General features: G+C 31.9%; 1 protein-coding gene across 5 annotated transcripts in view; it reads right to left on the bottom strand.

The window, feature by feature from the left end:
• LOC132743235 (cholesterol transporter ABCA5-like) overlaps positions 1-12,523 on the bottom strand; it is a 44,000-nt gene that overhangs the window by 15,403 nt on the left and 16,074 nt on the right. For all 5 annotated transcript variants that reach the window (XM_060731769.1, XM_060731768.1, XM_060731770.1 and 2 more), the window contains exons 7-20: positions 11,783-11,978; positions 11,560-11,630; positions 10,366-10,499; positions 9,707-9,859; positions 9,171-9,290; positions 8,397-8,535; positions 7,577-7,667; positions 6,321-6,460; positions 4,735-4,836; positions 3,470-3,913; positions 2,701-2,861; positions 2,082-2,205; positions 1,241-1,401; positions 463-594 (exon numbers count right to left, since the gene is read on the bottom strand). In XM_060731769.1, the coding sequence (XP_060587752.1) occupies positions 463-594; positions 1,241-1,401; positions 2,082-2,205; positions 2,701-2,861; positions 3,470-3,913; positions 4,735-4,836; positions 6,321-6,460; positions 7,577-7,667; positions 8,397-8,535; positions 9,171-9,290; positions 9,707-9,859; positions 10,366-10,499; positions 11,560-11,630; positions 11,783-11,978 (2,168 nt within the window). The remainder of the gene's footprint in view (positions 1-462; positions 595-1,240; positions 1,402-2,081; positions 2,206-2,700; positions 2,862-3,469; positions 3,914-4,734; positions 4,837-6,320; positions 6,461-7,576; positions 7,668-8,396; positions 8,536-9,170; positions 9,291-9,706; positions 9,860-10,365; positions 10,500-11,559; positions 11,631-11,782; positions 11,979-12,523) is intronic.

Here is a 12,523-nt window from a genome sequence, read left to right as displayed (position 1 = left end):
TTTTTTTGATATATATGATCAGTACATGTGCTGGGATTGACAAATATGCATTTTATTTGGATTTTAAAGGCGTTTTGAGCTCCAAACCCCAAGTATCTGTGTTAAGTCACACTAAAACTGTAATGGTCATATTGCAACATTCTAGCTTTAATGGTGGAGGAACACCTCAGATACACCTCCGTGCATTACTTCAGCCACAAACAGGCACCTCAATAGAATAACCATCCTTCTTAAAGCTAGTTTGGTCTAATGACCAAATCAAATAAAACAGTGCTTATTTCTAAAATGTAGCCTCTCCCTGTACATTTAGCACTAACCCTTCAAGAAATAAAATAAACAAATACTCTTTTTATAGAGAGTTGCCTATATAGGATCATGGAAGACCCATCAACTAAAGCTATATAGTATAACAAAATGACTGGAGTATATGAAATGATAGTTAGACTGATGATGTTAACATACCTGTATAACAAACACTGCTATAACTGACAGAACTACTGGTATTAGAAATTTAACAAAATCCACTGTGAAGAAAGTCAGCCAGTAAAGTGTAAATGGTAATCCTGTCACACGTAGCTGACTTCGTATCTTTAACTAAAAAAGCAACAACAAGATAAATTTATAGTTAAAAAACTGAATACGAGCACAGACACTTGGGGTTTGGAGCTCAAAACGCCTTTAAAATCCAAATAAAATGCATATTTGTCAATCCCAGCACATGTACTGATCATATATATAAAAAAAAACTTAATATAAGCCGTTTTGAAAAAATTTCATAATGTCTTACATGTAACACCAGTGTAGAGCTAACCTTGGCTGCACAGCTTGGTACTCTGGGCAGCAGAATTTTATCATCTTGATAATTAAATCCCTAAACTTGTCCATAGACAGTTCTAAGCAGGACAAATCATTCATACTGAATTAATTAAAATTGGTAATACTTAAATTAGTGTCTATCTTTATTATCTTAACTAAAATTAGAAGTTAAAACAACACTAGAAGATACCCTGTAGATTAAAAAAAACAACAACAACAAACAAATTATAATGATTATCTAATGTCAACATTAGTGGTTTAGATTTTACCTGAAGAACACAAATTCACATCTCAAGTTTCATAATAATTGTAGACTATCCACTATATTACTTATACATACTAACTTGCCACATGACAATTCCTGTCAATGATGTTACAATAACATTACCTTTAACAACAATACAAACGAGGGTATTTCACTCACTTCACGATCTTTGACAGGATCTACACTCATGCCACCTGGGATATACGAGAATGCCATTCCTATCAGTAAAACAGAGGCGAACGCTGCACTGTTATAAATCTTCTCTTCTCCAGCTTCCTTCGGCCACGGCCAACTGTTTACTTCTATAGTTTTACTTAAATCTGTTCAAGTAACACAAACTTTACATAAATTGTACATTTAATTGTTGTACCTACAGTATTATAATAGTATTTGACGATGACTAAAATGTATTTTTTACACAAAGTATCAATTACTTTTTCTAGAACCAAACATGATAATCCTTTGGCACCAGTAAAGTACCAGCCTGTACAACCATGCAGTTTTATCATGGCTATATACAATCTCCAACGCAGTGATCTCCCCTTATCAGTACAGAGATCTCTGCCACCACGGTCTGATACATCAGAATTTCTGATATTTTATAATTTTTAGCTGTTGAATTTAATTTTCATTATTTTGTATACTTTTGATAATTTTTTGATAAACTATAACGAACGTAGGTACGAAAAGTTAAAAAATAAAACAGCAAGAGAAAAATGAAGTTATATTTTCTATGTAACGGTCGATATTTACATTCGAATTTCAACTTTACGTCATGTGACTTTTATCATCATGTTACATCTGCGAAGGCAGTGATTACAATCTGTAAAGGGAGGTAATCACTGTGAGGATTTTGGGCTATATACTGTTGACTGACATAGTTTATGTTTTCATCTTGATATCCCCAAAACTGATAATAGACAGTTCCAAAACTGAAAGTTGGATAAATCTATTTAAGAAATTAACATACTAGGTTAAAGGTTAAAAACAAAATCTTTACCTGCTGCTCCTTGTGTTATTGTCTCTATACCCATCAACAGGAAGTTACTGACTAGAGCAATGGATGCTGGGATAGAATGAATTGCTGAGTCATTATACATCACCTTGTATGTAGCATCTATGGCCTGAAATATATAAATGAGTATTTTATAACTTTAATGTTTCTACTAGTGACCAAAATAAGTATAGTTCTTCACACAGAAAATTTTTTTTTTAACCATATAGAAGTATTAAAATCTTTTAAATACATTATTGTATGTTATTTTTCACTGATTGTCTAAGCAACATATTAAAAAGTTTACATGAAAACACAATAAATGCAAAGTATATATTTAATTATTTATAAAAGATTTAAAATAATCACTTCATGAAGGGGAAATCCTGGCATTACCATCATAATATACATGTACTGTGTTAACTTCTCGACCTGTGTGAAGCAGACCTTACAATATTACATTCAGCTTTAACCTTCTGAGTTTCTTAAATGGACTTGTCCAGCTTCCATTTTTGGAACTGTCCATAATCAACTTGGTGATATTAAAACAAACATTTAAAGTTTGTCAAGATTTTAGAGCCTGATCCAACTGCACAATGTGTTATAAAATTTACAACTTTACTACCTGTCCATTTTGAGTGAGGGTATCAAACTGTATGCCAATGTAATGTGGAGAAACATCATTTTCAAGAAGTTTAAACGTATCTGTGTAGTACGAGTTATCATATTCGTTCACATCATAGACGGTTGCCAGATTTCCAATCATTGATCGTGATAGACTAGAATCTATAAACAATATGTTGCAGTTAATTAAAAGCGCAATCACATTTGAACATAAAACTGTCACATTTGAACATAAAACTGTCACATTTAAATATAGAATCATCACATTTAAATATTGAACTTTCACATTTCAATGTAAAATAAAGAATCATATAAGAGTAACAATCAGATATTGAGTCATGACATTCAGGATATAGAACTGGCATATCTAAACATAGAACCATCGCATTTCAATAATTTTGTAAATTTCTAATGAAGTGTGTGGTGCATATATGTTGTGATGATGAAACCTACTAAATATATAGGCTATATTCTGTTTTCATAGAAAATTCATGAGAGTTAAATATATAACTTACATATATGATATATTTTTTTGTTAAAATTTTCTCTAGATAAGGTCATAAAAATATGAAAACAATAATATTATTTTTTTGATTTCTGAAATGTTTTAAATATAATCCACCAGTTATAGCCTGACACACTTTAAATTAACAAATTTATTACAAATATTGTCCTGGTTCCTGTTTTGTACAGTAAGTACATATTTCATTGTATACATGTATATTGTAGAGCGTAAGTGTAATAGTGAAAACAAGGCAAATATAACTTACTGACATCATCTTGTATCAGTAATCTTGGTACAGTACTATATGGAAAGTACTGGTTAGATGCAGCCTTTACTTTAGTATACAGATTAGGCGAGATGTTCAGGGGGGGCTGCTGGGATGTGGATTTCGTGTTTCCGGCTAACACTTTTGACAGAACTAAGCCAACCACTAAGAATATGACTGGCATAAACAGCTGACTAAACACGTAGGGTCCTGTTTTGAGGAATTTCTTTACACGCAACATACACAGGGCTTTAAACCTCTGCATGAATAAAGTTTTCCCTTCAACACACGTGACTGTGTCCGATGGATTGTCTTCACGTTCAGGTATGTTATTGGCCTCGGTACCATAGCTACCAGGTTTGTATGGTAAGGGAAGTAACTTTGTTGAATCAGAATAATTGCTGGCTCTACCAGTGTCATCTACCTCTATATCTATTTCTTCCTCTATAATAATATAAACATAAAATTTATAATACATGTACAGTATTCAAATTGCAGAGTTTTCAATACAGTGATTTTATATTTATTATTTTACACATGAACACTTGTTTTTACATGAAAATTCATAATAATTAAGTAAAACATCATGTTGGAGTTCTGGTCCAGAGACCTACATTGTACAAGAATATACCCCTAGGACAGGCATATAATTTTAAGCAAATAACTTCATAAGTAAATAAGAAATAAATTTTCTTACGTAACCTTCACCAAGTTTTATACTAATGCCAAGATGAGTTTAATAGCTGTACTATCATTCTAATAGTCAAACATAAAATATAACTATTAGGTGACGGTGATCATTTCTTGATCTGTCTTTCTATCATATATTTGGGGGATTTTTGTATAACACATAAGTTTTTTCTGTCATTTTTTGAGGTACTAGCTGGTAAATTAGTAGAGTTACACACTTCTCACAAAACAACTTGATTCATTGTTCTTATGACAGACTTCAATGGCATGAGGTTAGCATATAATATTAGCTACTATAATCATTTAGTCATAAACGACCCTTTCCTTCATCCAGCATAATCATGTTGAAGTAAGTTTCTGACAATCAATTTGGCAAGATGACAAACATAGATTAATGTTATATAAATTCTAAAACTCTTCACATTATTACAATATTAAACAAACAAACAAACAAACAAATTAAGCAGACAAGTGCATTATTACACAATATATGCATGGCATCAACATTTTTATATGTTTAACAATTCTTTAAAGAAAATAAACTAAAGAAGAATCATGTATGAGTCATTGATTACCAAGTTTTAGAAAAACTTCTTCTAAAGTTGTCATGGAAACGCCAAAGTTTTTCACCCCGAGGGACTTCCCTGTTGACGGATTTTCTAATGTTGAAAACAACTCTAAAATAAATAAACAACATAAAATTATCTACTGAGCAGTGCTAAATAAATGTATTACATGCTTTTCGGTGGTTTATAGAAATATATCAGTGATATAAAAACTGGTAATTTCACTGTTTGAAACAGTGAAATTACCACTTTGATAATTTCACTGTTTTGAATTTAAGCCCCTTACGTTGTTTCAGTGAAATACCAGCGTGCACAGAACTGGGTACCAACTTAATGACGTGACGTCGTAAATGACGTCACACTGTATTATTATTTGGCGCGCTTTTCATTCAGTATTAGGTTTAATGTCTCTTTGCATATAATAAAAAGAAAATTTGTTTAGTTTAGTGTAAGATCGGAATATATTTCACCGAGTGAGCACCAAAAGGTATATTTCACGAGTGGCGCAAGGTGAAATATATTCCGATGCAAAACTGTTATATTTGTTTTCTTCTACCTTGAAGCTTTGATAGAACAAGCATATATGTTTATCTTTTAAATCTTTTTGACATTATATCACACTATCAATAAAATAACTCATACAGCATTCACATTTTTTTATCTGTAAGAAATATAAGCAAGCATTATTTTGGAATCATAATTATTAAATAGGGGTAATTAATTGGTATACAACAGTTATCTACTTTAAAATTTCCATGAAACTGATGAATGCATTTGTCCAGTTTGAAAGATGGACAAGTCCATTAAAGATATTTAGGGTTATAGCGAGCTCGACGAGCTGGCCCAAAGCGAGCTTTACGGTAACGCGAGTACCTGCTAAGTGATGGTTTTGAAAACTTTCGTCCAAAGTACCGAATTGGACACATCGCAACCTTTCGAATTTAAAGATTACGATAAAAACTGAGGAATTCTGACTGAAAACGGATGTGTAGACTGGTCACCCGCGCAAGTCTATGGGAACCATAATTGGACAGGGAACCAGAATAACGGAAGCTGTGAATGATAAAATGAAAATCGAAGGCGCCATTTTGTTTGTCTGATAAATAAAAACAATTTTTTGTCGAATTTTGTTGTGAAAACTATCTAGAATGAAAGAAAATGGTTTAACTAAGAAAATGAATCCGAACACCAATATCTTTTATTCAGTCGTTAACGCTGTACAGGCGTTTAAAGTATTGTTTACGTGACGTCACAATGTAGCGTTAAACAGCACGTGCAAAACAAACAAATCAAGTACGATATTTTAATGTCGCAAACGTTTTAAGTTTTACATTTATTTCACTTTAAATAATCTTTATTTCGCTTGAAAAAATATAGAGTTAAATAAAATAAACAAAGTTTTATCAACGTTTTCAAAACTCGTTATTCATTTTACGACAGGGGCGGAGCCATATTTAACACAGTACGTGTGACGTCACACGCACTCGTCTAAAAATGAGCGAAAATTTCATATGACATGTATTTCACGTAAAAGGTACATCGAGCTCGCTTTGAGGCTTTGCCTTTTTCATATTAACTTATTAAGGTTAATTTACCTGAGAATTTACTGACACCATCATATGGTAGAGTAATATCAAGTTCCTTCCCGTGTACTCTGTTAATTTCTGACCCGGATACAATTCCTGAAACTAAATTACTGACCTTCTGAGTGTCACAGTCCGGTTCCACTACCATACTGTAAATATAACATTATAATAAAACCATTACCATACTGTAAATATTACATTATAATGAAACCATTACCATACTGTAAATATAACATTATAATAAACTACTACCATACTTTAAATATAACATTATAATAAACCACTACCATGCTATGTCACATGTATAAATCCAATACCATACTGTAAATATAACATTATAATAAACCACTACCATGCTATGTCACATGTATAAATCCAATACCATACTGTAAATATAACATTATAATAAACCACTACCATGCTATGTCACATGTATAAATCCACTACCATACTGTAAATATAACATTATAAAAACCACTACCATGCTATGTCACATGTATAAATCCAATACCATACTGTAAATATAACATTATAATAAACCACTACCATGCTATGTCACATGTATAAATCCAATACCATACTGTAAATATAACATTATAATAAACCACTACCATGCTATGTCACATGTATAAATCCAATACCATACTGTAAATATAACATTATAATAAACCACTACCATGCTATGTCAATTGTATAAATCCAATACCATACTGTAAATATAACATTATAATAAACCACTACCATGCTATGTTACACGTATAAATTCACTACCATACTGTAAATGTAACAGTATAATAATTCGCTACCATGCCATGTCACATGTATAAATCCACTATCATACCAGAATTATGAAATATCAATTTTTTTTTTTTGAGTTTCTAATTTTTGAAATACCCAAATACCAAATATACCCAAATGTTGCCCAAATATCACACATATATAAACTTAAAGTAAAATAAGGCTAACATATTCTAAGTACAATGTACAATGAATTAAAATACCACCTTAAAATTTTAAATTATTTGAAACATTTTTATATAAATTTTGTACTATTTCATTTTATTGTGCAAGTCCTTTAATTTCAAATTTATTTTTATTATTAATAAAATTTATGACATTTATTTAATAACAATATTCAATAAATATATCTAGTTATAAATTAGTTTATTCTATGTTCTTTTAAGTATTTCTGCAAACAACAACAACAACAACAACAACAACTTAAAAATCAATAACTTAATAAATAAAAAAAGTAATGTATTTACTTTAAATGATATCCCAGTCCAAATCGGTTCTTCAAAAATAGAGATGATCCACAACATCTGAGAGTTCCCTTACTAACAATGGCCTTCCTGTCTGTGATAATATATAAATGTAAAACTTTATGCTCATTTAAACACATAATTATAGAAAAGGAAGACTTATTTAAACACATACAGAAAATAACGGCTAATTTAAAAATACACTGTATATAAAACAGAAAGACCAATTCAAACACATACAGGAAAGAAAGGCTTATTAAAACACACATAGAACAGAAAGACTTATTAAAACATATAAAACACAAAAGCTAACCCAAACACATACAGAAAAGAAAGTCTAAAATGATAATTCAAACACATATAGAAAAGAAGCACTGATTTAAACATACATAAAACACAAAAGAAAACATACTGAAATTAAAGGCTAATTTATAAATCTAATTTAAACAGTCATATAAAACAGAAAGCTTATTAACAAAAGGCTTTATTAAACATGTTCAGAGTGAAAGGCTTCTTTGTTTGTTTGTTTTGGGATTTACGTCACATCAACACAGTATAGGTCATTTGGCGACATTCCAGCTTTACTGATGGAGGAAGACCTCAGGAGCCCTTCCATGCATTATTTCAGGCACAAACAGGCACCTAAGTAGAATCACTGTCGTTCCGTAAGCTAGCTGGATAGCTTCCTCACATGACAGAATCCAAAGTCCCTGCCGGGATTCGAACCAACAGCAGTGAGGGGCAAGTGGTTTGAAGTCAAGAAAGGCTTCTTTAAACACATACAGGAAAGAACAATGTATATGTAAATTTCACTATTTTCTACCTGTCAATATGTCAGCCTCATCCATAAAATGTGTAGTAAGAAGAATTATTCTCCCCTTCTTTTTCTCTTTTAGTACTGCCCATAGGTGGCGTCGGGAGTAAGGATCCATACCTGCTGTAGGCTCGTCCAGTATTATGATCTATTTATAGAACAAACTCGTAAAACATTACACTCAATACATTTCAAACATGTTAATCTTACAGCATAAATTTCTATTTGTACATGATATAGTATAGTACATAAAATTATATCTTCTACAGGAAAACAAGTACAAGGTGTAAATTTAATTTGATAGGAAAAGGTTACATATTTTCCATAAGGAACCATTAGACTAAAAATATATTATATTTACTCAACGCCTTGAAAAAACATAAAAGTTTTTTAGCTATGAAGTTATAAAATAAGTAGGAGTTCAGAATTCATTAAAAACTATAATATAACATGGTACTTGGTGTATTAACCCACATGTACACAACACATATGCACACACATGTATACACACCCATATGTACACACAGGCATATGCACACACATGTACACACACATATGCACACACACCCAAATGGACACAAATGGACCCTAATGTACACATACCCACATGTACACCCAGCCACATGTACACATACCCACATGTACACATAGCCACATGTACACACACATGAGCACATACACACCCACATGGACACAAATGGACCCACATGCACACATACCCATATGTACACTTAGCCACATGTACATATTCACCCACATGTACACCCAGCCACATGTACACACCTTGGGATCTCCTAGTACAGCTATAGCTACAGACAGTTTACGTTTCTGACCACCACTCAAACTCTTTGATATTGTATTTTTCTGGTCCTTGAGACCTACACTATCCAAGGCAGCGTTGATCTGAAAACAACAATGGTCAAAATATTTTACTTACAACTCAGTGTTAGCAAATCTGTTTCCAGACTTGAATTGGCAAACATTTTAACATTTATCAGTTAAAAATATTAATTGGTTATATTTTAATATTTATCAGTTAATACGCCTAACTGAATACAGTTTATCAGTTGGATACGAATTAAAGATAATATCAAGATTATTGTATTATAGTAGCCATTTTAAATTGCGTAATTTAACAACCAACATGATATTATTTTGGTATATCTTACAATGGTTCGCAACATTCAGTTTTATAACATTTTCACATTCAATAAAACAAAGAGTAAGTAATAAGATTACTTATATTTCCACTGACATAAAACAAAAGTTTACAGTTTATTTATTAATATCACTATTTTTCAATTAGTTGTTGAGTTTACCTCGGTCTCAACTTGGCTTTTATCTATGCCTTTTATGCCGGCAAATATTCGGAGATGTTCGAGACACGTGAAGTCATCAAACAATATGTTATGTTGTGGACAAATTCCCGTGATACGTCTCATTGTCTCCACGTCCTGGGCGTCGGACACATCCTGTATAATTATCATGTTATACGTAAATATATATGAGCCGCGTCACGACAAAACCAACATAGTGCGTTTGCAACCAGCATGGATCCAGACCAGCCTATGCATCCGTGCAGTCTGATCAGGATCCATGCTGTTTGCTATCAGTTTCTCTACTTGTTATAGGGTTGGTAAGCAAACAGCATGGATCCTGATCAGACTTTGTGGATGCGCAGACTGGTCTGGATCCATGCTGGTTGCAAACGCACTATGTTGGTTTTGTCGTGATGTGGCTTACATAATATTATATAATTATACTAGTAAATTCTTGTTTTTTCCTTTTTCTTCAGAAATTCTAATCTGACAAGTGCCGTCCTTTGAATGAAGTTTGAATACAGTTAATGTACATGTATATTTATACGATGAACATGCTGAATATGTCTAAAAACTACTAAATCATCTGTTCATTATATTCATTAAACATTTTTATATATATCACAAATTCAACATTTTATAGAATAAAATATGTATACCAGTCCAAGAACTCTGGCGCTCCCTGATGTAGCACCAGTCATGCCTGTTAGAATGTTAAGCAGAGTTGTCTTTCCTGCCCCATTATGTCCGAGAATAGCAGTTATCTGATCTTGATATATTGTCAGCGATAAACCTGTACATAAAAACATAGAATATTAGATATATTGTCAGGGATAAAATCTGTACATAAATACACAGTAGATCATATATTGTCAGGGATAAAACCTGTACATAAATACACAGTATATCATATATTGTCAGGGATAAAACCTGTACATAAATACACAGTTTATGATATATTGTCAGGGATAAATCTGTACGTAAATACGCACTATATGATATATTGTCAGGGATAAATCTGTACATAAATACACAGTATATCATATGTTGTCAGTGATAAACCTGTACATAAATACACAGTATAATGATATACATTGTATTGTCAGGGATTAAACCTATGTGAAGAAAATGAGCAAAAACTGTAAATAATTGAAATTTTTCTAATTCCAAGGTGCATAACTCATAAAAACACAGTAAATAATATACTGTCAGGGAAACCTGTACATAAATACATAGTATTATACACAATAAAGTTTCCCCAATGACTGACATATTTGTTATCCTAAAAGTTACAATAATTCAAAACATTAAGAAAAAATGCAAAGTCTAATGTCTGCATATTTTGAAAGTTCTTTTTCTAAATCTTTATCCATAACTTATTTCGACAAGATGGTCAAACCCTTGTTCACAGTAATCTGTATCATACAGTTACAGCAAGACAAAATTTAAGCTTAAAACTTATTGGACTTTTAGGACAAAATAATGAATATATTTTTTATAACAATCAAAGTGACATTATGCTAATTTTTTCATGTCAAGTTCAGTTGAATTAGTTATATATTTCTAAAGATTGGGTATAATAATGGTGACGAACTAATAATTGATAACAAAAAATGTATATGATACCAGATAAAAACTATCAAAATTATAAAAAGACAGCTCCACTCTTAAACAATAATTATATATGTTGACCACGTGGTTTATTGGTTAATTACCATCATGAAATATAAAATTAAACAAAGTTATGACAAAATGTCAAATTATTTTTATTTTTACCTGTTTACTGACCATTTACACTTGGATGAGCATAATGTCACTTTAATATAATGAAAATGAAACAATAATGAACTTACCGTTCACTGCTTTCACTGTTTCCTTCTTTTTCTCCTTCTTCACTTCAAAACATTTTGTCAAGTTGTTGATACTAAAAAAATAAACATTTCGACTATACTATTTTTAAAACCTTCAGGTGCCCCGGCATGCTACAGTTTACAAAGAAATACTTCAAATGTTTCAAAGTTTAAAAGGTGTTTCTCTAGGTAATATATCTGTCTCAAAGAATTCTTGCTCACTTACGTTATAGCAACTTTTGATTCCATGGATACAGGGACTGGTTCCACTTCTGCCCCCTCTGTCACCTCATCAGTATGGTTATCTATTTGTAGTATAACTTGATTTGTATAGGCTGCTGCCGTCTCTGTTGCTCTCTTAGCCGGGCACCAGAAAGTCTTTGTAAAGATAAACCAAGGCTTGTACCGGGGACCATACTCTCCTGTAATATTGTACCAGACATGTAGATAAAATAGTTCTCACGAATAATGTTCACTTTCTCCCTATATAATAATACAGTCACATTTTAAAATCTGGAATAAATAACAATAACAAAAACATTAATATTTAAAGTGAATTAATCCATAAAAGAGGTCTGTTATTCCATAGATAATGATGTTGATAGTATTTAGCACAATAACTGACAACAAATCAAGGCAGATGGGATAATGTTGGTAAGAGTGAGATACATTTTTTATTTTGGTTGTGTTTTACGTCACAACAGAGTATAGGTCATATGTCTCTCATTGCTATAGGTTCAAGCTGTGCCAGCATTCAACTGAGAAAGCTATCCAGCTAGATTACGGAACATCGTTGGTTCTACTCAGGTGCCTGATAGTGCCTGAAATAATGTACAGATGGGCACCTAAGGTCTTCTTCCACCAGTAAAGCTGGAAAGTCGCAATATGACCTTATACTGTGTTGGTGTGACCTTTAACCCAAGATAACAAGAGGGCCATGATGGCCCTGAGATCGCTCACCTGTATG

This window comes from Ruditapes philippinarum, unplaced genomic scaffold, assembly GCF_026571515.1.
Source record: "Ruditapes philippinarum isolate M1 unplaced genomic scaffold, ASM2657151v2 ctg3459_1_1_1_1, whole genome shotgun sequence".
Lineage (NCBI taxonomy): Eukaryota > Metazoa > Mollusca > Bivalvia > Venerida > Veneridae > Ruditapes > Ruditapes philippinarum.
Note: the sequence above shows the minus strand (reverse complement) of the source record. Positions and strands in the feature narration are given on the sequence as shown.